Here is a 26284-nt window from a genome sequence, read left to right as displayed (position 1 = left end):
CATGCCATTCACGTATTTACTCACTGTTCAGGTCCACCACACTAACATGGCAGCAGGAGAATGGTCATCTGGCACTCTGTGGTGAGTGACTTGATCACCTGGCTCCTTCTGTCTTAGTTTTGTTCCTTAAGATCTTACTATGTAACCAGGGCTAGGCTGGAACTTAATAGAGACTAAGTTACATTGTTTAGGGAAGTACTTTGAAATGGTAGAATTTAAGATTTAAAAATGATATTACTATAAAGGGGCATATGCACAAAAGAAACAGCCATAATAATTTTTAAAAGCAACTTTTGTTTCTATGTAGACTAGGCTGGCCTTGAACTCATGGAGACCCACCTGCCTCTATCTCCCAAATACTGAGATTAAAGCCACGAGCCACCATACCGAGATCCTATCTGTCTTAGATCTTATAGATTCTATTCATTTCCACAAATAACTGAGGTTGAAACCCACACCATCCCCCTACATTTTTTTTTTTTTTTTTTTAGTGAGGCTGCAGAGTGATTAGAGAAGTGGTTTACACATCAAAGGAGGCTCAACGATCTAGCACACTCCAACTGGCAAGTTCCTACCATGGGGGAGACTTGGGTAGGGGATTGTAGCTTCAGGATCAGCCTGGACTTCCTGGCAAGATCTAAGCCAGCCTGGACTCCTGGTGAGACTCGATCCCCCTGCCTCCCTTCCTGCTCTAAAAAAGGACAAGGAAAAAAAAGAAGACTAAGTCACATTGTTTAGGGAAGTACATTCAAGTGGTAGGATTTAAGATTTAAAAATGACCATTATTACTATAAAGGGGCCCATAAAAAAGAAACACCCATAATATTTTTTAGGAGCGATTTTTGTTTCTATGTAGATAAGGGAGCAGAGACCGGATGCTCTTTCACCTGACATAGCTAGGAAAACCAATCAAAGGTAGGAACCAGTTTTGAGTGTGAGTAGCAGGCAGGGCAGAGCAGTAATATCAGAACACCCATTGGAAGACGCTTTTGCTGAAAGGGATGGGCTTCCCACCTGGGCTTCCAGGGTAACTAAATGCAGGATGAAAACTTAGCATATCCGTTTTTACTTTGTGTCTGTCCCCTTTACTGTTTAGCCCGTTTAATTTCTGCCTGTGTGATACCTAATCTACCTCATTTTCCTTCAAGGCTGACGGGACAAAGGTTAGGAGCCACTGTCCTAATCCTAAAGTCATTTAGGGTGGAGCAGTAGTGCATCAAAGGACAGGTCACAGCCCACGTGCAAAAAGGAATCTATGATGGGTAGGCACTACCACGGAGCCACAGGAATCTTCTCATGGGTACCAGATTGTTCCTTTAGGCAACGAGAGCAGATTCTGGTCCCGTTGCAGAACCAGAATTGAGATAATGATCACCTAAGTCACTCTACTCCCTTGCCTCCACATTAAAGCTCTACTTAACCAATTTCCCCCTCTACTTAAACTTAAAGCTCATCTCACTGCCCTCAAGGTAAAAACTTGGGGTCACCGTAACCTTTTATATGTTCCCGTCTCCAACGTGCCACGTTGACTTAATCTCTGTTGCTTTATAGAATTACTTAAATTGGTGTATTGGGGCAGGTGATTCAGATATCCTGCTGGGGCTATAGGGGCCGGAGACTTTCCTTAAAACTCCAGTTACAATGGAAAATAAGTGAATTCCTATAATTGCCCCAGCCTATTAGCTGCCCAGACCTTTGTCCAGGGAGGAGGAGCCAGGGCAGAGATCAACTTTACCTGAATTAAAGAGATGGAACTGAGGATGAGAGGAAGGGCAGAGCAACAGAGATGCACACGTGTGTGTGTGTGTGTGTGTGTGTGTGTGTGTGTGTGTGTGTGTGTGTGTGGTGGTGGTGGGAGATGTGCAAAGTGAGCTCCAAAGATTGCAGAGTCCATCGGAGCAAGGGAAGGAGCCTAGTAATCCAGTCAGGGAAATACCACTTGAAGTGTCTGAGGAGAAATGACCCAGAAAGAATGTGTACTTCTGATAATCCAAGTGAGAAAACGTTGGCATCACTGAAACCTTCACAGGGGTTCTGAATACCTGGGAAGAATTAAGGTCAGGGTAATTTATAAGCACAAAGAGAAACTTCCTCTCAGGTATCTTTTGGCCTGGAGGGAAACTATGGCAAAGCCTCTCTCGGAAGAGGTTTCCATAAAATGGATTTGAAATGTCATTAGGAAGCAGAACTCAACAGTTTTCAAACTGCTGCTCAGACATGCGTTTGAGTGACTTCCCCCTCTACAGATATCTGTGACCACAATGACTTAACGGTTGTGTTACGCTCAGTGTCTCAACTTAGGTATCGAGAATGTATCCGGCTCTTGCTTTATGGACACCCGGACTGTTCACAATCATATTGCTAGAAAAGGATTCATACACATAAAAGCAAAACGTTGGTTCAAAAGCATCTGTCAAGGATAATTTGTCTTCCAATTATGTTTATAAGCACTGGGACTTAAACATACTCAGTAGTGTTTATTTTGTGACTGTCCCTTTAGTCTTCCAATTGTGGCATTTTTGATGTGCAAAAGCTTCAACAGAGTTAGCAGTAAGGACCAACTGACGTTCGATGAGTACGCCCATGACTCAGGCTGTATTCCCTCGAACAGGAATGAAGGCTCTCTGAGAAATGGCTGGCTCCAGGTGGCACTCCCTCTCCAAACTTAGTCTGAAGCTCGGAATCTATAAAAAAGAAAATTATTTGTCTAGGTGCATACAAAAGTTTTCTTTATGATATTTTCATAAATATATGCCATTGGCCTTTGCCCACACTTTGTTTTATCGTTGTCCTCATTTTTAGTCTTTTAGTCTCACTCTCGTGACTGTTCTTAGCAGAATTTAGAATTGTATTGAAATTCAGTCCTACACACTCTTAGATTAAGAATCCTTTAGATAGAGCTATTTATATGGAGCATTCCTTTAATCCCAGCACTCAGGAGTCAGAGGTAGGAGGATCTCTGAGTTCAAGGCCAGCCTGGTGTACAGAGTGAATTTCAGGACAGACAGGGCTGTACAGAGACACCTTGACTCAAGAACACAATGAATGAACAAATGTGCCAGGGAGGAAGAAAGAAAGAGAGAAAGAAAGAGAAAAAGAAAGAGAGAAAGAAGACATTTTAAACGGTGGAGGAATAAGATCAGATTTGTATTTTAGAAGTACTTTTCTGTCACTATTGAGAACGGAGAGGGTGACAGGGAAGTGAAGGGCAGTACAAGTTGCATCTCTCTCTCTCTCTCTCTCTCTCTCTCTCTCTCTCTCTCTCTCTGTATGTGTGTGAAATGATGACTCTGGTTAGATGTCGGGGAGGGAGACTAATTTGAGACCTTGCCAGTGGAGTAAATAGGGACTGACTTGTTAGCAAGTCTAAGGTGTTGATGATTGCTCTCTCTCTCTCTCTCTCTCTCTCTCTCTCTGTGTACGCGCGCGCGCAGTCATCAGTAGTGGAGTAAGCAGCAAAAATTTTGTGAGACTGTGGATGGTTATGGTTATAGCGAGCTTAAGGTTATGGGGATGAGCGAGAACGGTTAGAACTTCTGGAGGAGGCCTCCGCCTCCCAGCCCCATTCTTTTACGAACTGGAATATAGATGAGCATTCTGCCTTGCTTACCAGGGGACTTGGATTGCAGTCTTCTATGAGTAGCAAGTACTAGAGAAGCCCTCTTTGTGGCTGGTCAGTGGCGACAAACACTGCACAGAGATTTTCTGATATAAAGTGGGCCTCCAAGTGGGAAAGGAGTCACCTTACAAATACTTTCTAATCCTTGATGAGATACTGTTGATATCAAAAACCTTGTGCGCTGAGTAGGATTGTAAAGCGATGAGCAACATGTAAATGAGCTATTCACTAAAGTAATTCTTCCTTTTGCAGGGCTGGGAAACATTTTCCGAAGTCGGCCCGGTTGACAAGCGGACAAATTGAGGCTAGGAAGCCATAGGCTGGCCTAGCGGAAGAAAAGCTAGTGAACAGTAAGAGCCCACGTCAGCTTCTTCCCCTAACAGCCTCAGCTCTGCGGAGCGTCTCCCACGCCCAGTTCTGCAGGCGGCACTCCGGCACGATCATTGCGCATGCTCAGCATCTGGAGGCTTTCTCCAAAGCCCTCAGACCACGCCCCCTCCTCCTGTATCAAGGCCGAGCTTTAAGCGCCGTCCCTGGTGATTGGATGTTGAGGTCTCGACCCCGTTCCTCCCGCCTCGCCCCGCCCTCCACGCCAAGCTCCAGCAGAGGCGATCACTAGCTGGAGCGCACGTCAGCGCGCGCCTGATCCCTGGTGCAGGCTCCGCCCCTTCTCCCTGCTCCGCCCCGCCCCCGGCCTCTCCTACCGCTCGGCCTCGGGGCGCTCAGCAACTGAGCATCCGCGTTCCACCGCCATGGAGATTCCTGGGAGTCTGTGCAAGAAAGTCAAGCTGAGCAATAACGCACAGAACTGGGTGAGTGGTGGCCGCAGGCCGGAGCTCGAGGAGCGTGGGCGGCTGTGGGAGTCGCGGGCTGCCGGTGCATCCTGCGGGAGCCGGGGGCGGGGACCCAGACGGCGGCGGCCGGTGAAGGCGAGCCCAGGCCCGGAGCTGTCCTCCAGGGTGGAGAGGCGGAGGGCTGCGGCGGAGGCGGACGGTGGTGCCTCTTCACGTGCCTGGTTTTCTTGGCTTTGCCTGTGTGCCTGGCCCAGGTTTGGGTCGGTCTCCGAGTCTTTACATTTCTGAGTTGCAGTGTGCTGAGAGAATAACAATGTGGCCATTCATGGATCGGGACTGCTGAACTGAGGTTCTTTGTGTCTCTTTTAAATTGGAATGTCTGACACAGACATACTTTTAAAGACTCGATTCCTGTTGACAGTTAGGTGTGGGAAGATTAATAGTTTCTAACGTTTGAGCAGCGAGTGCCAGTTGGTCTCATTGGCCAAGTACTGTGTCTTCAGAGGGTCGTTTCCTTCTGCAATTATTCATTGGTGGCAGCAGCGAAGGTGGAGACCATCCAACTTCGGAGGCTGCAAAGGCACTGGTTTTAGGTTTAGATGGATTTTTTTTTTTTTTTATTCCGCAGCTAACAGGATCATGAAGTTTAATTACAGTCTTGTAAATCATCACTTATCCTTGACGAGTCAGGAGGAAGAAAAAAAAATGCAGTTTCAGGCTAATGTTCTTTTGAAGTCATTAATTTACTATGCCTGCTGTGAGATTCAAAATTCTCACTGTCTTCTCCCATCCTTTTCCTTAACTCTTAGAGGGTGAGAGGTAAGTAAGATTAAAGGGAGATTAGGATGTTGGAAGGAGACAGACTCCTGGCGTGGGCTCCAGCCACGGCCGTGCCATTTGTAAGTTGGATGATCTTGAGGAAAGTCACTCCACTTTGAATCTCTGGTGACTGAGGGTGTAACAGTGTGTCCTTCACAGGATTGTCTTTATGAGTAGAAAAGATAATGAACGTGAAAGACCAATGAAACTCTTACTCTGAAACTCAGACTTAGTAAAACACTATTGTTGCCAAACGGTATTTTATGGGTAGGAGGCAAGTTGACTAAATTGGTGTATTTAAAAGTCATTTCAATAATACTGCCTATAAGTTGTTTATTTAAAGTTATTTATTTTATTTTATGACCCTGGGTGTTTTGCCTAGACGTATGTGTATGCACTATGTGTGTGCCTGGTGTCCTAGAAATGTGTGTTGGATTCCCTCGGGCTGGAGTGACAGGTAGCTGTGAGCTGGCAGGAGTGCTGGGGATACTCTGTAACAGCCAGTGCTTTTGACCTCTGAGCCGACTCTTCTGCCCTAACTCATTTGTATATTACACTATTTGCTCTGTAGAGATCCATACCAGAGAGTTATAAAAAAACATGGGGCTCAGTGCTTGCTTTGCAGTTGCCCACGGCATCTGATTGTAAGGGCATATGCTCCACACTGAGTGGCCCAAGATAGGAGTTTTATTGCCGTTTAGAGGCAAGGTTAGTTTGCCCCCAGGTATTTTTATGAGTTTATGGAGGACCTCATAGTTCTTAAGTAGGTGGAGCCCTTACATCCCTGAATGGAGACTTATTTGACTACTGAAGGGAGTATTTTTATTGGGGAGCAGAGATAAAGATGGGGTGGAGCAGAATTGTATATCATAAATGTTTGGCTGAAGAGTTAGGATGATACTTCTAGGAGATTTGGAATGGAGCTAGAATTTTTAATTTTCGGAACTTTTCTCTCTAAAGAATGACCTCCCCTAACACACGCAACTCAACCAGTGGGTGTGAGGGTAAAGATTCTATGCACTATTAATGCTAATGCTACCATTTCTTAAAACGGGCAATCCAGGAAGACTGATTTGCAGAAGAAATGCAGGCACCGGCCGCGAGGATTGAGTTGCAGACTAGAAGCGTAGCTGACTTTGCCACACCGTTTAAGGTGTTCTTGTTGTTGGCTGATCCAGTGTGAACGGTTGAATGATTAGCTAAAAGCAGCAAAGAAACGACAGAGAAGCCCAGGCTAGATTGAGGTGATGACCAGGAGAGAGCCGTTAAAAGACGATCCTGAGGTTTGATCTGAGAAGTTGGGAAATAGGCGGAAACGTATCTAAATTAACTTGTTGAGTTTTCGCAGCGTTTCCACGGCTGGGGTTTAAAAACCGTGACCCTGAATGTGTACATCTGCTCTCCCAGAACTCAGAGTCACCACTGTTGCATCTCCATTTTATTAATGAGGAAATTGAGGCACAGAGTTGTTAAGGTGGCAACTGGAATTTTAAGCCTGTATCTGAAGGACAGCCTTAGTTAAGAGAAATTGAATGACCTGTATAACTTAAAAGAGAAAAGACATTAAAATAAGTGAAGAAATATAAATTAAATGTCAATAATATGATTTGTTTAGCTTAATATAGCCCACATATTTTCATTTAATTTATATTTGTAATATACGTATAAGCTCTGTGCTGTTTGTAAGCAATGTAAAATTACTGATGCTTTGCCTTTTCTGATAAGTACAGGTCTTAGTTCAGGGTAGGTATTTTGCAACTGCCCTCTGGGACCTGTATACATTGTTACAGATACTAAATTAGGCTAGGCTAAGGGTAAAGACCTAATAGCTAATTTGAGCAGGACATAGAAAGAGCGTTAATTAACATATTGAGAGCAGGTTCTAAGCTTTAGACAGTGTCTTCTGCTAAGGAGCAGGAAAAGGAAATGGCTTCATAGAAGTCAGTAAGAAAGAGATAGGGAAATGTAGGGGCATGACCGAGGAAGCACTATGTTCCCCAGTATAGCATACCAGCAGGTGTAGGAAGGAAAACCCAAGAGTTGTTTTCCACCGGAGCCTCCTTTGATGTCAGTCTGAAACGTAACAAATGCCATTCTCTAGCGGACTCCATCTTTCTTGCACTGGGTCAGCTTCCACCTGCTCTTTGTAACTGTCACTTGGCTCTGGGAAAACTGGGGCTGCTTGTTTGAGACTCAGGTGTCCTCCTTCTGTAGAATCATATCCAGCTGAACGCCCTGCTCGTGGTAGCTTTATGGTGGACTGGGTGGTACACGGTGGTCGTCTTGTTAGTATTTGTTACTATTTGTTACTGTTCTTCCCTCAGAGGAGTCTGAAATGGAGCAGGAGATTGCGAAGCATCCTGAACTAGTCTCATTCTGGCTTTCCCGTTTCCCTCTCCTCCCACTCCCCAGAGCCCTGAAGCTCAGCACATCTTCCCTTTCACACATCACATCCTTGGGGTTTTTTGTTTTCCTGTTGCCTGGCTGCCTGGACAGCCCCTGAGGGAGGAATCTTCAGAGCTTTGGGCTGATTGACCTTAAGTATGTTGCCATGTGGACTGTTTGCACTCTCCCTTGCTCCTGGGTTGAATTGCATGTACCGCTCTGTATGTGGTGATGCTCTCCTGTGTGTGGATACATGTTTCATTAGAGATGTTTTGTATCTGCTGAGCTCCCATGTGGCAGGAAGGCCAGAGGGGTAGAGTGCTCAGTAGCCTGGGTGCTCTTGAGAACATAAATCCTTGATCTGTTTAAGGTTATGAACAGCATATACGGAAGGCTTTAGATTGAAGTTCTGTCCCTTAACCATCTGTACAGTCATAGGTGTATCCCCTGAACCCATCTGTGCTTCAGCCCTCTCATCTGTAGTAAGGACAGAACAACCATCATAGCCAGGCTAAATTATGCAGATGTCAAGGGCACAGAGGTTCCCTAGTTAGAAGTTAAAGGCTCTGTGGTCCTCAGCACTGTTTAGTGCTGTTCTTGCTAATATTTAATAATTAATCAACTATTTAAGACCTGCTTTTTTCTTGCCTCTGTTCCTCACCCTGGTTGTGCAGAGGAAGAAAGGCCAAAAGGAATTCTGCTCTGGTGCGTCTCACCTTCAACTTGAGAGGCAACCAAATAAATGATTCAGATGATGCTTCCTTTCACCAGTTTTACGTTTGTCAGTCTGTTCTCCTGTACTGCTCTGGCCCTCTCTTAGAAGGCCAGCATCCCGTTCTGGAGGCGGAAGGGGACGAAGATGGTACAGAGTGAGTCAGGCTTAGGTGGGACACAGAAAACATTGTCCTCCATCTTATGTCTACAGTCTGGGAACTGATGCTACAGGAAGTGCCTAGAGGAAAGGCATAGCTCAGACTCTACCAAGAAGCATTCTTTTAATGCTGACTAATGCGGTTTGCATAAATATCCTTCACAGCCCCATGTGTTGCCAGCTCATGTGCTATTGGTAGGTGGTAGAATCTTTGAAAGGTTCTGGTAGGAGGAAGTCTGGTCTTTGGGGGCATTCTTGAAGGGGCCGTTGGAATCCTGCCCACTTCTTGTCACTTCCCAGCTGCCCCGTGGTAGGCATCCTGTTTCTCATGTCCTCACCATCAGTGCCCAGAGCAGTGGGTCCCAGGGACCTTGGCCTGAAGCTCCTGAATCCACAAGACTGTATTGATTTTTGTTATAGTATCGGAAAAGCTGACTAATGTTTAAAAAGATGAGGGTAATGTCTGGAAGGGGCTTTGTCGTCTAGTGTTGTAGCCACTAACCACACGTGGCAACTTCATTACGTAAGGAACATGGCTCCTTAGTAGTACCGAGCAGGTATCTAGTGCTGTGGGTGTAGCTAAGGATCACTCCAGCCTAGAACTTTCCATCTGTCCAAGTTCTAAGTCTAGCCTTGGAACCAGTGCCTCTAGAACTTTCCATCTGTCCAAGTTCTAAGTCTAGCCTTGGAACCAGTGCCTCTAGAACTTTCCATCTGTCCAAGTTCTAAGTCTAGCCTTGGAACCAGTGCCTCTAGAACTTTCCATCTGTCCAAGTTCTAAGTCTAGCCTTGGAACCAGTGCCTCTAGAACTTTCCATCTGTCCAAGTTCTAAGTCTAGCCTTGGAACCAGTGCCTCCCTTTCCTTTTGTTCTACTTCTCTATGCATTTGTGTCTTTTCTCTTTCTTTCCAGAGACTGGGGCCACTCTGCAGTTTTGGTTTTGGGCAGTGTGGCACAGGGTGTCTAGTCGGGTTGACTTTACTCTTAGTGTGGTAGCTCCTTTAACCTTTGACGTGTTCCACGTGTTTCTACCACGTTGCATTTCGAGGCAGTGATTGTCAACTGGGTGAGATTTTTGCCACCTTTAGGGTGGTTAGCGATTCTGGAGCGCTATCTTGCACACACTCTCTCTCCTTCCTTCCTTCTTCCTTCCTTCCTTCCTTCCTTCCTTTCTTCATTCTTCCTTCCTTCCTTCCTTCCTTCTTCCTTCCTTTCTTCCTTCCTTCCTTCCTTCTTTCCTTCCTTTCTTCCTTCTTCCTTCCTTCTTTCCTTCCTTTCTTCCTTCTTCCTTCCTTCTTTCCTTCCTTTCTTCCTTCTTCCTTCCTTCCTTCCTTCTGTCCTTCCTTTCTTCCTTCTTCCTTTCTTTCCTTCCTTCCTTCCTTCCTTCCTTTCTTCCTTCCGTCCTTCCTTCCTTCTTTCTGTCCTTCCTTCTTTCTTCCTTCCTTCCTTCCTTTCTTCTTTCTTCCTTCCTTCCTTCTTTCTTCCTTCTTCCTTCCTTCCTTCTTCCTCCCTTCTTTCCTTCCTCCCCCCTTCCTCCCCCCTCCCTCCCTCTTTTTTTGTGGCATTGAGGGGATGATGCTTCTGATATCTATAGGATGGAGGCCAAGGCTGCTACTAAATATTTACCGTCTCAAGGCAACTTTCAAAGATCGAGGATTACTAGCTCTCAAAAGTCATTGAAGCTGAATTTGAATCTCCACGGGTGATGGTGGAATTACTGTAGTAGAACAGTGGGTTTTGCAGTGGGTGGAGGGTGCTGAGTACCGGTTGCAGCTGTGTCTCTGGTAGCCAAGTGCAGTGCTGGAGCCAGGTCCGTGGGCCTTACAGGGTTAAATATTGCTAGCACTGGGGATCTCCATAATGGGAATTATGGCAGCAGGGACATGGCCCACAGAAGGCATGCCTTTAAGCCCTTTGGGGAGGACCACAGGTGATAACAGTATTGGACTAGTTGCATAGGTCCCACACCCCCAGGTCCAAGATGTTCAGTTCTTCAGGTCTTAGCAGTGGCACATCATACTGTGGGCCACCTGTCCCCCTCTGGTCAGGACACTGCATGGGTTTGTGTTCTGAGGTCACAAGCACACAGCTTAGCGAGGTCCCAGCCTTCTGTATGAGTGTGGTAGCAGGTTGCGGAGCATTGTGTGAGTGTGGTAGCAGGTTGGCGGAGCACTCCTTTGCCCCTGGCAGAAACAAGGGTGTTCTAGGGATACCTGTGCACCTTCCCTTGGCGGTCAGTTCCTTACGTCAGTGCGCCTCAATGAGTTGGAGTTGACCAAGGAATCCTGTGCTGTAGAATCAGAAAAACAAGGTGGTGCCCACAAGAGGAAGAACTCCATTCAAGAACAGATTTTCCACAGTTCTGACACCATACCAGAATGCATTGTGGGAGAGACTGGAGCCAGACAGTAATCGATTTGGGATGGGCTGGACCACATCTTGATCAGGACTGTTAGCTTATGTGTACCTCCTGCCGTTTGTTTAATCCCAGATGCCCTATTAGTTACCAGAAGATGACTCAGGGGTCCCTAGGCCTGTCATCTCTCTTCCATTGTGGCTACACTGAGTAAATACCCTTCTCTAGTTGGTATACCGATGGTAAGTGATGAAGCCTCGCTCTCTAGGATTCCTGGACTCACTTTCAACTTAGAGACTCCAGTAACACCAGGGATGGTGAGATGTAGAAACTTCTGTACCCATGGCAGGATGGACTTCAGCAGTGACTCCTTTTCAGCCTGGCAGCAAGCAGTAGTGGTTCCGGGGGTGTGATGGGCAGGCAATGTTAGGGTCTTTTCTAAGGCACAGATTTACCGTGAACTTCAGGCAGCCCTTCAAGGTGATGACCATGGTACTGTTCTGTGGCTGGAATTGTTGGTGTCTTGCTGGTGGGGTCTGTTGGACTCTGCCATTATCCTTCTCCCTAGTTCCACGGCCAGGTTTACCTTGGACTTTGTTCTCTGTCCTGCACACCAGGTCTGGGTCTTACTGGGTTCCCACCTCCACCCTGATGAGCTCGTGGGCCCCTCCTTAGTCACGCAGGTTGGAATTGGAGCTATTCAGTTGTTTATGATTTTGGTTCTTTCCTGTGGTTAAGGTGAGCAATGGACATCTTTATTTGGCTACCTCAGACTTCTCCAAATTCGGATTTGTTTATTTTAATAGCTCCTTACTTACCTGTTTCCTTGTTTTGATAAGGTCTGATATCGCCCATGCTGGGCTCAAACTTGCTTTGTAACCGAGGCTTGCCTTAAACTTTAACTATTTGTCTCCACCTCCCTGTGCTCAGATCACAGGTGTGTGAACTGCCACTCCTGGCTTCAGACTTATTTTTAAGTGTGAAAAGTATCCAATATATGTAAGCAAAAAGTTTCTTATACCCAGACTACCTTGGTTTTCTGCCAGAATCATCTTCAGTGTAGTAGGCAAGAAACCATCAGGGCACACTCTTTTCAGTGATGGAGTGAGATAGTCTCTTTCCTTCTTGTATTTTCTCTCATCCATAACTTCATCACTTTATAGTTTGTTGGGTAATTTTTATGTGGTTGACCTCAAGTTTAATAAGAAAAAGCAGGAAATATTTCATAGGAACAAAACACGTTAAGACAGGTTTCTTCTTGTCTAGGAGCAAAGTGACTTGGAAACGTCCCAAAACAAATTGGGCAAGTCAAACAGGTTTGGTGAACGGAGGACGTTTACCTTGGAGTACCCTCTTCATTCCTTTCCAGCAGAAACCCAGCTCCCTTCTGTGCAGCATTGATGGGAGCTCATGATAGAGAGGTTCTCTGCTTTTCACGAAAGGCGGAGAGGCCCGCTGTGTCTGGAGCCTTTCAGGCTTGAAATGCACAGCTGCCACGGTCTTTCTCTTTCAGAAATGCAGTTTCCCACAGAGATTTTCATAAGTAATCATTATGTAGTGTAATGCCATATACTAATATATGTAGTATAATTTTGTTGGGAGTATAGCCCCCAGTGAAATTAGTGGAAGAAAGGTGTAGCCCTTGTGGAATGAATTGTCAAACTGTTCCTTTGACCCCAGGAGGTTTCCTACCTCAGGGCAATCAGTAGTGAAAGTCAGTTGGGCAAGAGATGTTTTTCCTGTGCACATTCACATGGTCTTCCTGTGCGTGATTATGATCGGGGAAGTGGGAGGACAGCCTTACCTTCGGGCACTCTTATAAAGAGAGCAAATGGATAAGAGGACACAGATGATCTGGATGGAAATTGACTCCTTAAATATAGTCTCAGCCTGAGAGATGGCTTAGCTATTTATGAGAGCTCAATTCTCCCAGGGGACTCAGGTTTGGCTCCCAGCATCCACATTGGCTGGGTTATAACTGCTTGTAACTCCAGCTGCATGGGACCTAATGTCACCTTCTCATCTCTGCAGGTCCTTACACACACAGGTACACTCACTATACATATATAAAAATTGAGAGAAAATCCAGGAGTGTTGGCTTCTGTCTATTAGGTCTGCTTTGGGGAGGTGGAGGTGGGAGCATCGTTCAAGGCCATCCTTGGCTACCCAGTGAGTTCAGAGCCAGTCTGGTGACACAGTGTCTCAGAAAGATAAGGAATGTAGTTATCGGTGGACATCAGCAAGAAAGCAGGATTTCAAGTGCTTGCTCTCTGGTAAAAGATGAACACCACCATACACAGAATGACCTTCAAGAGCCACAGAAGCCACGTGAGGTATCATAGCATGTGAGCATAGCATAGAAATAAGAAAAGATAAATGCAGTAAGGCAGGGGGATGATCCTGTATTTTGTACACACTCTCCTGATTCAGGCAGCACAGCCTGGAGAGAGATTCCGTCTGCTTGAGACAAGGAGGAGTGAGCATCTGACTTAGTCTAACCTAACACTGAACTCAGGCAAGTGCCTGCAGTCTCCAGGTTGGTACCTGGAGCTAGCCCCACTGTAGGATTTTGCAGCCTAGATTCCAGGCTTGCCATATTGTCAGGCTGACTGCAGCAGCTTTTGTTAATATGTATACGCCAAACACTGGGGCTCACGGTTTCATACACACTGACGGGCATAGTTATATTGGTCTTGATAGAATCACAGTGGGTGATTTCAGTTCCCCACTCTCATCTTCAGGTAGGTCTTTCTGACGGCTAATCAAGAAGATATCAGCAACTTAAGCAGCTCCTTAACAGTCAGTGAGTTAGCAGCAATAAAAAATCCTCCCGAAGAAGACTAGGTCTGGGTGGAGTTACTGATGAACCTTCAAGGAAGAGCTAACCAGTACAGACCATTTCATAAATGGGGATGGGACACTGCCGCAGTCCCTCCATGACTCCCGTGTTACCCTGAATCTAAGCTCAGAAAGAACTTAACTGTAACAAATATTATAAATGTGGGAACTTAACGTGGCAGTAGTTCCTCTTGAATGTAGTGGTTCCCAAATAACGACAGAGAGGCTACGATTTACTTACAACCCCAAAGCACCATAACTAGGCATTATAATTCTGTTCTATCCTCTAATCTAATCTTTGATACCTTCCATCTAAAGTCCCCATAAAACTTGCACCTAGGGCCTCCTGTGCTCCGGCTGAGCTCTCATGATGTCTCCTTCTTCCTGGCTGAGTCTCCCCTGCCCCACTCTCTCCCAGAATCCTTTCTCCTCCCAGATGCCCCACCCTAATTATCCCCATTACCTAATTTTTTTTTTTTTTGGCTTTTCTAGCTTTTTATTGACAAGTCAGAATAAATGGTGAACATTGTTTATACAGGCTTGAAATAGGAGATTCTTAACATAGCATTACAATACCATGTTGGCGTGAAACCAGATAGTGGGGTAGAAAAATCAGCATTTGAATAATACAAGGATAATCTTTACATACTGAACAAAAGCATTTTTGCCTACATGTAACCGAGAAAGAAAATTGTAGACCAGTTTATCTGATAAGCAGATGAAAGCATTCTCAGTGAAATTCTTAACCAAGTCCAGTGGCAGAGTATACGAAGACATTCATACACTGTGGCCAGATCGGTTTCAGTTTGAGACGCAGTTCTTAGGCAGATCAGAAAGTGCAATCAGCGAGTAGACATCAGAACCTAAACCACACGATCCTCTCAACCAGTATGGAAAAGGCCCTTTCACTAAGCTCAGCGTGCCTTCATTATAGACAACCTCAAATTAGGGAGGGAGGGATTGCAAAGGCAGTGCATAAATAAACCTACAGACAACATTCTACTGAGTGAGAAAAACTGGGGACATTTCCTGTAAAAGCTGGAATGGGACAGAGGTACCCACTTTCTCCAGTCTTACCCAGTGCTTTGCTTGAAACCTTATTAGTTAGAGCACTTAGCCAAGAGAAGTCAAAAGAATACAGATAGGAAAGAAATCAAACCATTCTTATTTGCAGACCACACAACCCTTAAAAGACCCTAGAAACTCCACCAGAGAACACAGAACAGATGAGCATTTTCGACAAAGTCACAGCATACAAAATCAACATTGAAAGTGGTAGCTTTCCTATATATCAGTGATGAACTTATAGCCAGGTACGATGATGCACACCTTTAATTTCAGCACTTTGGAGACAGAAGCAGGGGGATCTCTGAGTGAGAGGCCAGCCTGTTCTACAAAGTGAGTTCTAGGATAGCCTGGGCTACACAGAGAAACCTTGTCTCCAAAGGAAGAATTCACTGAAAAATCAGTGGTGGGGTGGTGGTGGGGTAGTGATGGGGTGGTGATGGGGTGCTGAAGGCGTGGGGTAGGTTGGTTGGGGTGGAGGAGGAGATCCTCATTCACTGTAGCTTCCCAAGACAAACAAAACAACTGTGGGGTAAGCCCAACTAAGGCAGTGAAAACCCTCAACAGTGAAACACAAGAAAGAAATTGAAGAAGACACTAGAAGGTGGAACACCTCCCTTGCTCATGGATGGACAGAATGAGTACCGTGAAAATGGCTGATTAGTGGAAGCAGTGTAAGGAATTAGTACAGAATTACCAGAATCTCAGAACTGGAGGAACAACCGTAAGATTCACAGGGATGCCCAGGAGGTGCAGAGCTAGCTGAAGTCACACTGAGAGGAAACAGTAATGCTGATCTCATATTGTATTGCGGAGCCATAGTAACAGTATATCCACTGACACAGATCCGTACTGCAGTGGAACAGAACCGGAGACCCAGATATAAACCCAGACAGACCACCTAATTTTTTCACAAAACTGTGAAAAACATACATTGGAGAAAAAGACATCCTGGGCAAATATTTCTGGGAAGACTGGATTTCGACACAAGGACAACTGAAACTAGATCTTTCTCTGGCCTCGTACAAAAGTAAATTAAAAATGGATCAGAGAGAACTTAATATAAGACCTATAACTTTGATACTGCTAGAGGAAACTTAGACGTTTCAAGATAAGGTGCAATCAGGTGCTTCCTTGACTCTGGCGGCATAGGAAATGATCACAAGAATTGGCAAACTGGGTTATATTAATGAGATTCTGTGCGGCTGTCAGGATGGCTCAGTGGTTGGGTAAAGGAATTTGGTGCCAAGTGTGACCACCTGAGTTCTATCCATCCCTGGGACCCTCACAGTGGAAGAAGAGAACCCTGTCTTTTGACTTCCACATGTGCGGTGTGGCATGTGTGAACCCCCATATACACAAGTAAATACATGTGAAAAAATAAAGAGGGTTCAGTAGAGCGAAGAAAACATCACTGGTGTGAAGAGACAGCCTACAGAACAGTCTTTCCAGCTGTGCATCTGGTGCACATCTGGTGCACACCTTTGATCCCAGCACTTGGGAGGCAGGGGCAGGTCTCTGTGAGTTCGAGACCAACCAGGTGTATACAGTGGAACCATCCCAGAAGTTCATCAGCAGATGAATGGATGAAGAAGGTGTGGTCCATATGTACGGACCATTCAGGGCGTCCTAGTAAGACCCTGTCTCAAAAGAAAAAAGCCCCAATCATCCCCCCCAAAAAACACAAACGAAGTGAGCACAGTGATGGCGGGGACTGCATGAAGAGGAGCCCTCAGTCACCACTAGAGGGAATGTTAACATGTCTGACTGCTGTGGAAGCAGTACAGAGGTTCCTCAGCATTCTGAGACTAGAACTGCCGCGTGGCACTGTGGTACTACTTATAGTTAGGGTTTTCTCTTCACTCTGATGAAACACCATGACCAGAGGCAACTGTCATTGTTGAACTCAAACAGGGTAGGAATTTGCAGGCAGGAGCTGACGCAGAAACCATGGGGGAGTGCTGTGTACTGGCTTGCTTAGCCTGCTTTCTTATAGAACCCGGGACCACCCGGCCACTGTGGTCCCACCCACAACGGCACTCGTCTACTAATTAGAAAGTGCTCTACAGTGCGGCTGCACCTGATCTTACAGGGAGGCAGCTCTTCAGTTGAGGTTCTCCTTTTAAATGATGAGGTTTTGTCAGGTTGACATAATACTAGCCAACAGACTACTCTTGGATATAGTTTCAGACCCCCGAGTCAAGACATTTTATAGACATTGGGCATTGTGTGTGTGTGTGTGTGTGTGTGTGTGTGTGTGTGTGTGTGTGTGTGTACACATGCTGACTAGTCACAATAAATAGGAAATGGAACCATCCTAGATACTCATCAGCAGATAAATGGATGAAGAAAGTGTGGTCCGTATGTACAATAGGGTTTTATATAGTGACAAAGAAAAATGTAACTCTTACAGGAAAATAGGTGAAAATCATTATAAGCAAAATAAGCCAGCTTCACACAAATACTGTATATTTTCTCTTGCACCTAAATTTAAAATTGTAAGCACATTTGTTTGTATGTGTGTGTGTGTGTGTGTCTGTCTGTCTGTCTGTCTGTCTATCTATCTATCTATCTATCTATCTATTATCTATATCTGCCTTTATTCATAGTTTACAAAACTAGGAAGTAGATCGTAAGAGAGAAGAGATCTTAAGGGAGGTAGGGATTAGTGAGGATTCCAGGCAAAAGGAAAGCAGAGGTGAAGGTAACTGGGGGAAGAGAGGGAACTAGCTGAAGGGGTGTGTGTGTGTGTGTGTGTGCGCGCGTGTGTGTGCGCGCGTGTGTGCGCGCGTGTGTGCGTGGGAGGGTAGGTGGGGAGGGATTGAGAGCCAAGTGTCATTTACACGTAGGTATGAAGATGCCGTGAAGGTGGGGTGGTGGTAGTTGTGAGGAGTTGAAGGGGACATTAGGGGAGGGTGGTGTTTTAGTTAGGGTTTTGTGGGTGTTAACGGACACCATGACCAAGGCAGTTTCTATAAGGCCAACATTTAATTGGGGCTGGCTTACAGGTTCAGAGGCTCAGTCCATTATCATCATGGTGGGAGGCATGGCAGTGGCCAGGCAGACATGGTGCTGGAGGGACTGAGAGTTCTACATCTTGATCTGAAACAGCCAGGAGAAGGCTGTTTTCCGGAGGCAGCAGGAGGAGGCTTTCTTCTACACTGGGCAGAACCTGAGTACTGGGAGCTCTCAAAGCCCACTCCCCCAGTGACAAACTTCCTCCAACAAGGCCACACCTCCTAATAGTGCCATGCCCCATGGGCCAAGCATACTCAAACCACCACAGGTGGATATGCTCTAAATACAATATATGCACACATGAAATCACTAACAAAATTAAAAAAAAATCCTGATTAAAAAATATTCAGTAACTCTTTTCCTACAGAACTAGAGAAACCGATCAGATAACTGGTAAAGGACTTCAGAAAGTCTCAGATAACCGAAGTTGTCTTAGCAGAAAAGAACCGAGCAGGAAGTTATCACCCTGCTTGACTTTAGAAATACTATAAGATCATGGTGATCCAGACACACATCAAACCACAGGGGCAGAGTGGAGTCCAGAAGTAAGCCCACACACAGTTGAGTTTTGACAGAGGTGCCAAGAGTCCACAATGCAGGAGAGAGAGTTTGTTTCAGTGAGCACTGTTGGGAAAACTGTGTTTTCCCATGCAGGTGAGTGAGCCTTGCAGCCCTGCCTTTAGGAGCCGCTGTCTTTTTCGTCCTGCTGAAGGAAGTACTCCTACCATCTCCCTTTCTCTCCTACTCTGTTTTCCTGTGGTGTGGTTGACTTCCCAGTTAAATACAAGGTCGTTCAGGGTGGGACTTTATTTGCTTGACATCCTAGATGGACCTTAGTAATTGCTGGTTAAACTAATGATTGACTAAATAAGTGTGCGAAAACAATGAGTGCTGGAATATTCCAGACTCTACTCCTGGTTATGAGATCTTGGCCAAATTATTTAATAGATTTTCTCAAGTTTCACACCTTCCATAAAACTACAGTAGCAAGAGTAGCCACATCACTGGGTTGCTAGGAGGATTTAGCTGGCTGTAAATATAAAATTGCCAACATTATGGAAGTGCGTTGAAGAAAATGAAAACGATTTTAGCTTTTCCCTGCGTTTGGCGTCTTATACGGAATACTGATTATATGTTTACAAGGAACCTGTGTTGACCTTTTAGAGGACTTTCCTGACCCAGAGTTCTTGTTTTCCTTTTCTTTTTTTTTCTAGGGGATGCAGAGAGCAACCAACGTCACCTATCAAGCCCACCATGTCAGCCGGAATAAGAGAGGTCAGGTGGTGGGGACCAGAGGTGGCTTCCGTGGTTGCACAGTTTGGCTGACAGGTATGGGCAAGAGAGAACTGAGTGGGTGTGGTGGTGCGGGCCTGGATTCCCAGAAGTGAGTTCAGAATCAGCCCAGACCACGTAGCAAGACTGTCAGAGCAATAGCATGGACAAGACTAGAGGATGACCTCAGTGGGTGACTTGAAATGGAACAGGGCCATGGGTACATAGGTGTCAACGGGCACAGAGGAATCAACCAAAGGGACAGGTAATGGCAGGAACCATGAGGTAGGGGAACCAGACACAAGCTGTGCCCTTCCATGGCAGTAGTGGCTCTCAGTGTTCCCATGAGGTGCAGGGGGCGCACTGTTTGGATTTTCTAGGACACTGAAGTCTGCATCTGTCATCTTCCTCAGTCACTGTGGCAGGTGGAGGGGGCCCTCCTCCCCAAATTCCATAAACCACTGCCTAAGAGCAAATCAGCATGTTCATCCCCAAACCAGGATGTCACATTGCTCTCCACACGGGCACAAGTCCCACATAGCCATCAAAAACCAAATGAGATTTAACAGAGATTCCTTTCTTGTGTTTAGTTGCTTCTCTAGGATATGACCTGATGCTAGCTCTGGTCCTTTTTCTGGAGACATTTAATTGACCAGGTAATGTTTCCTGGGAAGTGTTTTTACATTGGCTGGATATTAGGTCTTAGAGCCATTGTAACAGGTCATCCAAAACCAGTGGCTTCAAGCGGCAACAGCCACTCTTGATCTGCAAGCCAGTTACAGTTCTGAGCGACAGGTAGCATCTGTCCACTCCTTGGCATCTGGGTTGTCCAGAAATCACTACCCTTCCTGACAACAAGTACTGAATTTGGGGCGCAGAAACTGTATGTAGTTACGGTCGCAGTCTGAGGTCCTGGTGGTCGTGAGTACTTGGTGGGGAGGATGTTGTCTTTAGCTTTTAGAAGCTTACGTGCTTTACATATATTTTTTTCTGCCGTTTTCTTTCAGCCTCTCACTTTTCAGCAGTGTTTAGTTTTTAAGTTTGTATGGACTCATAGACTGCGTAAGGGGACTCTTCTGTTACAATTGTGGTTATCTGTCTTGAACACAAAACTTAGAATTTCAGATTTCTTTTTTTGTTTTCCTTCCTGGCACTTGATTCTCTCACAGTATTTAAAACTGATTTAAAAACTCTGAGCGTAATCTCCACTTTAAGTTCCCATATCCAGGAGGCTGAGGCAGGAGGCTCTCTCAGCATTCAGTGCTGGTGTGGGCTATAAAGTGAGTTCAAGGCCATCCTGGGCTATGTGGCAAAACCCTGACTCAACAAAACAAAACAACCAACCAAACAGTAACAACAAACAAACAAAGAAACAGAGGCAGCTGGAAAAGTAGTGGCGCCCTCTCCTCTTCACTCCTGCCCTGCTGTTGTATCAGTTACCTTTGTAACTTTGTTGCTTAGGTGTGGTGCAGGGAGACAGCGCCTCTCCTTCCTCTGCACTGCAGAGGCTGAATTCCAGGTGCTCTGTGGCCTTGTTTTACCCGAATCTCCCTTGGTTGTAGTCTAGGTCCTTTGGCTGCAGTGACCTTGTCTGTTGTCCTCGTTAGGTGGGAGCTCAGCTGACTGACTGGGACAAGCTAGTGATCTTTGTAGCAGAGTGGTCTCACTGTGTTCTGTAGCTGGCGTCTCCAAGTTCATCCAACACTGACTAGTCACAGATCCACTTCTAGCTGAGCCTTCAAAGGCTGTACCATGTCACTCACTATATTTTTTGGCTATGGTGAGCCCCTCAGCCAGCCCAGACTCAAGAGGGTGCCATTAGGTAGTTCGTGTTGAGCGGACAGTGGCAGGGCACACTGTAGAGAGCTGGGAGGGTAGGCTCTCCTGTTGGAGCTGTCTTTGGGGAAACAGTCTGCCCGTGAGTTAGAGCAGCTGGCCCTGCTGATCCACTCAGGGTGCCGGTCTCTTCATTGAGCCCTCTGCACTGCCGTGATTGTGTTCTAGGGCACGGGCATGGTAGACTTCCGCATTCTTCTCTTGTCTTATTGTTCTCTTGACTCTGATATGTGGTTACAGTCTCCAGGGTGGTGGACTGTTTGCTTTTTCCTAGTCATGAGAGTTGAGTGAATGGAAATTAGAGTTTCCCGGTTAGATTATATTGTGAATTGACTCCCCAGTGGTTTATCGTGGTCTATGAGAGGCATGATCCTGGAATGTGGAGGTAACTTTGCATTCACTGCCCCTGTTATATATAATTTGGCATTTGACTATAAAAATGAGTCATGGGGCCAAGTGAATATACCCACCCAACCATGACGCTAAAATTGGTTGAAAATTTTTGGAGCTTATTGGTAATTTCTGGGTTAAGTTATCAAAGATGGATGCTTAAGAACAGTACCTCCAGACCCCACCCCTAAATCATAGAGAAACCCTAGACGCTTGTAGATATTTTGAGTAGATAAAAGGTCACTCTTACAGAAGTAACAGGGAAGATGTTTCTGAGGCGTGGGTGCTGAGAGTAACGAATGTGGCTCCTTGTCCTTAGACTCTCGGTTCTAACTGCACGTGGCATTTGTTTGGACCGTTCCCTCTAGGATTGTCTGGAGCAGGGAAGACGACCGTGAGCATGGCTCTGGAGGAGTACCTGGTTTGCCATGGCATTCCCTGCTACACTTTGGATGGCGACAACATCCGTCAAGGCCTCAATAAGAACCTTGGCTTTAGTCCTGAGGACAGAGAGGAGAATGTTCGCCGCATAGCAGAGGTGGCAAAGCTGTTCGCAGACGCTGGCCTCGTGTGCATCACAAGCTTCATATCGCCCTACACGCAGGTAAGGCCTTCAGGCCATTGGGATTACATCATTGGAAGTGATTATATGAGTAAAAAGAAGGCTGAACGTTGGCTGCGTTTTGAGGCTAAATTCAACTTTTTTCTTATTTCCCTGAAATACAAATAACTTAAAAAAATTATGTGCTATGATTTTTTGAGTAAATCTAGTTTGGGTAAAGCTTGTTATAAAACACCTTGAGGGATAGCAAAATTCTTTAAATGAAGCCATTGGATGAATTATTTCAAGCTCAACACACACACAGACACACACACACAGACACACACACACACACACACACACACACAAAACACATAGACACATAGACACAGACACACACACACACACACACTTGCATGTACACATAATACACAAACTGAGGAACAGAGTGCTTTTCATCCATCCTTGATATCAAGACATCCAACTTTTTATTGATCACGTACGGTTTCTCCCTCTCTCTCTGAAGGACCGCAACAATGCTCGGCAGATTCATGAGGGTGCGAGCTTACCCTTCTTCGAGGTTTTTGTCGACGCTCCTCTGCATGTTTGTGAACAGAGGGACGTCAAAGGACTCTACAAGAAAGCACGGGCCGGAGAAATAAAAGGCAAGGATCATTTTCTTCATAGTTCCCTTTGTCTAGATAGTTCACGATTTTATATATACATCTGATGTGCATTTCTTTTAAATTAAATTTTTATTGGTGTGTGTGCGTGTGTGTGTGAGAGTGTGTGTGTTATGTGTGTGTGAGTGTGTGTGTGTGTGTGTGTGTGTTTGTATGTGAGTGTGTGTGAGTGTATGTGTGAGTGTGTGTGTGATTGTGTGTGTGAGTGTGTGTATGTGTGTGTGAGTGTGTATGTGTTATGAGTGTGAATTGTGCGTCTGAGTGTGTATGTGTGGGTATGGTGGTGTGTGTGTGTGTGTGTGGGTGTGTGTGAGTGTGTTGTGTGGTGTGGTGTGGGGTGTGGTGTGTGGTGTGGTGTGGTGTGGTGGGAGTGTGTGTGGAGTGTGTGTGGAGTGTGTGTGGGTGTGTGTGTGTGTGTGTGTGTGTGTGTGTGTGTGTGTGTGTGTGTGTGTGTATGTCAGTGTAGGTGCCTGTGGAGGCATTTGATCCTCTGGAGCTGATTGACATAGGTGTTGGGAACTGAACTCTGGCCCTCTGCCAGAGCAGTCTATGCTCTTAATCTCTGATCTGTCTCTCCAGTCCCCAGAACTGATAACTCTTGACTAAGAAATACGGAGTGAGAAATGACTTGAGCTGGTTGACGGAACTGGGACTTTGAGAGGTTGTGCTGAAAACCCACTTTATATAATTAGGTGTCTAGAATTAGGTTACCAGCCTCTCTTGTCTTTGCTACACCATGAAAGTGCAAGATGTCCATACCTGTTGGGAAAATGGCGGAAGTGTAAGGATCTTGATGTAAGGAGAATGTCCAGCTTTTATGTTGTAGTGCTTGATAAGGTGCTTTATTCAGCCTCTCTAAGATTCTTTTAAAGATTCATTTATTATATATAAGTACACCGTAGCTGTCTTCAGACACACCAGAAGAGGGCATCAGATCCCATTACAGATGGTTGTGAGCCACCATGTGGTTGCTGGGAATTGAACTCAGGACCTCTGGAAGAGCAGTCAGTGCTCTAACCACTGAGCCGTCTCTCCAGCCCCTCTCTAAGATTCTTAAATTTGAATTTACCTATTTCTGATTCTATCTCTAGCTTTCATGGGCTGCTCCCAGTTTCAGTGTCTGACACATTAGGCATTGAAGAGGAAATGTAGAGCCCGTCTTTGCTGTTGTGGTTGATACTGTGCTAATGCTGTCAGCATCTGAGGAAACGGCATGTTGGCCTGAATGCAGCACTGGAGGTAGATCATACAGGAAACATCCCATAGGGTGGTCCATGTGGCCAACCTGCTTGCCTTCCCAGCAATGTCAGATAACCTGGGACCATTGCAGAAGGTCTGACTTCCAGATTTGGCTATTCCACCTCTGGCTCAGGAAAGATGAAAGGAAATTGAGGAGGGGGAGGACGCCTGCTATCCATCTCTCTTCTGTACTTAGGCCTGGGAATAACCAGCTGAGGGAATGCTGCCTGCCCTGGTGACGTCTAGTCTTGCAGGCAGAGCTGATGCTGACATTGCTGCCTCGAGAGTCAGCTCATCAGGGAGGCCACTGACTATTGTCACTCTCACCCTTTAAGCTGGCACCTTCTTGACTCAGAAGGAACGGGCTGCCTGCTTGGAGTGACTGATGTTGGTGGGCAAGAGTGCAGATAGGTCAGTTGGGCTCCTCATGGAGTGTCTGAGTGATGCTGTTTAAAATGGCCCCGTGTGGGGAATGCTGTGCAGCACTTCCATTCCGTAGTACAGTTCCTTCTCATCAGGCACGAGGGTGTAGGCCAGAGGACAACTGTAGGAGTCGGCTCTCTCAGAGCTTCCACAGTGCGGGTCCTGGGAGTGAACTCAGGCTGTTAGGCCCCGTTACTCACTGAGCCGTCTTCCTGGCCCTGTAGTGTCTGAGAGCAAGGCTGGGCTGTGGCTGTGAGGTTGGTCAGTGGACCAATATGTTCAATAAGGTGTCTTCAGACGTTACTACAGCGAGTGGTGAGAATTGACTGTATGCGTAAGAAGAAATAAAGTTTACCTGGAACTCTCCCAAGAGAGTCATCGGCACCATAATCCCACGACAGGGCAGCGCGCGGTAAGCCTAGGTGTCAGTGCCCACTGGCACAGGTGAAGTAAACTCTCTGTTTGTCTCCTGTTGTCTGCTAACCTTTGAAGGCTTCACTGGGATCGACTCTGAGTATGAGAAACCAGAGGCCCCGGAGCTGGTGCTGAAAACGGATTCTTGTGATGTCAACGACTGTGTCCAGCAGGTCGTGGAGCTTCTGCAGGAACGGGTAAGACCGAGAGAACAGAGGTAGAAGACAGAGAGGAAGACTGCCTCACGACTCGGCCCCTAAAAATGACCTGACCGAGTAGTGTGTGCTTCAAGGCCTTTATAAAAACCAGTAACTTCCTGTGGACTACTATTTTAGCATTTTGGGGCTTACACAATACATGAAATACCCTGGTTATTGTAAATGTCAGGAAAGTTGCGAGCCATGGGATCTTGTGTTTTAGCAATAATTTTACCACACTTATTCTGCTGTGTGACGATGCTAGGCTGTTTATGTTGAGACACACAGCGTTATTCAATTTCCTTAGGTATTTGACAAGGTATCACCTAGGTGATACGCTCCCTGCTAGCGTTTTGAGAAAGGCCCTGCAGAGGGAGGGTTACTGGTTTTCAGAGTCTCTCCCTGGGCCTATGGAGGCACAGGAGGCCCTGGGCTGATTAACAGATATATGGATCCCTTGGATTTTATTCACTTTCAGAAGGAGTTTTTCTTGCCTCTAAACTGCTCATTACCTCTTGTTTGAGTCCACTGTCCCATACTTCACTTTAGCTAGAGAGGACCCAGCCATTGTGTGGGTGATGGAACTTGACGTGATGGTGTTTCATCTGCTTGTCCTGTGTCCCTATCTTTGATGGCCACTTCTACTGTCTGGGAAACCGGGGCGGGGGATGTGTCATCATCTCCTGTTCTGTATTAACCGGGTGATGGAGTTGGGAATTCCTTTTTAATGTACAAAATTCTGACCAGAATTCCCTCTCATCTCTAGTCTCTTATACAGCCCTCTGCCCAAATATGTGTGTTTCACCTTTGAAGTTTTCTATATTATAAAATATATTATGTAGTCCAGGTAGTTAGCATAAGACTATCTAATTTTTGTTTTTCCTGGCAGGGTTTCTCTGTGTGGCCCTGGCTGTCCCGGAACCCCCTCTGTAGATCCGGCTGGGCATCAGTCATCCCCCAGTTCTAGGTTTCCGGTTAACTTTACCGCAGTCCTCTGCCCTCAGCTCCCCTCATCTTTCCAAAGTGGTCCCAGGAGTCATCCCTCATCTTTACCAACCATATAGTAATCAAAACCCATTACTGTAGTTACTAACAAACCCAGCCACTGGCAAGTCAGAGGTTGATCTGCCAGGATTCTTGGGGGCTTGCATTACAGGTCAAAGAAGAGGAAAGAGAGCATGTGACTCCTGAGAAGTGTGTTAGAAACCACGGTTCAGTGGCTCACGGTGTGTCTGGAGGCAGAGAGGAGTGTTCGAAAGGTTTCTTTTGGAGTTCTTCCTCCACTTGGTCTTTGAAAGGTAGTTCTTTCTTACGGTCTTGTACAGATGTCCCTCCACAGTCATTTCATTTATCTGAGACAGGCTTTTGCTGTGTAGACCAGGCTGGCCTCCAGCTTGCCTCTGCTTTCCCCGTGCTGAGATTACAGGTAGATGTGCCACCCTGCCTTGAACTTCATTGACTGTTGAAAATTGGTGGCCATTACATTGTTTTAAATGTGCCTTTCTTTCATGACATACAGTAGCT

General features: G+C 45.9%; 1 protein-coding gene across 1 annotated transcript in view; it reads left to right on the top strand.

The window, feature by feature from the left end:
- The first annotated feature begins 4247 nt into the window (after positions 1-4247).
- Positions 4248-26284, top strand: part of Papss1 (3'-phosphoadenosine 5'-phosphosulfate synthase 1) — a 74355-nt gene continuing 52318 nt past the window's right edge. The window contains exons 1-5 of the mRNA XM_032897305.1: positions 4248-4431; positions 18980-19094; positions 21632-21867; positions 22331-22469; positions 24642-24760. Coding sequence (XP_032753196.1) covers positions 4372-4431; positions 18980-19094; positions 21632-21867; positions 22331-22469; positions 24642-24760 — 669 coding nt within the window. The 5' untranslated portion in view covers positions 4248-4371. The remainder of the gene's footprint in view (positions 4432-18979; positions 19095-21631; positions 21868-22330; positions 22470-24641; positions 24761-26284) is intronic.

Source organism: Rattus rattus, chromosome 3 (genome assembly GCF_011064425.1).
Source record: "Rattus rattus isolate New Zealand chromosome 3, Rrattus_CSIRO_v1, whole genome shotgun sequence".
In the NCBI taxonomy this organism is placed as follows: Eukaryota; Metazoa; Chordata; class Mammalia; order Rodentia; family Muridae; genus Rattus; species Rattus rattus.
Note: the sequence above shows the minus strand (reverse complement) of the source record. Positions and strands in the feature narration are given on the sequence as shown.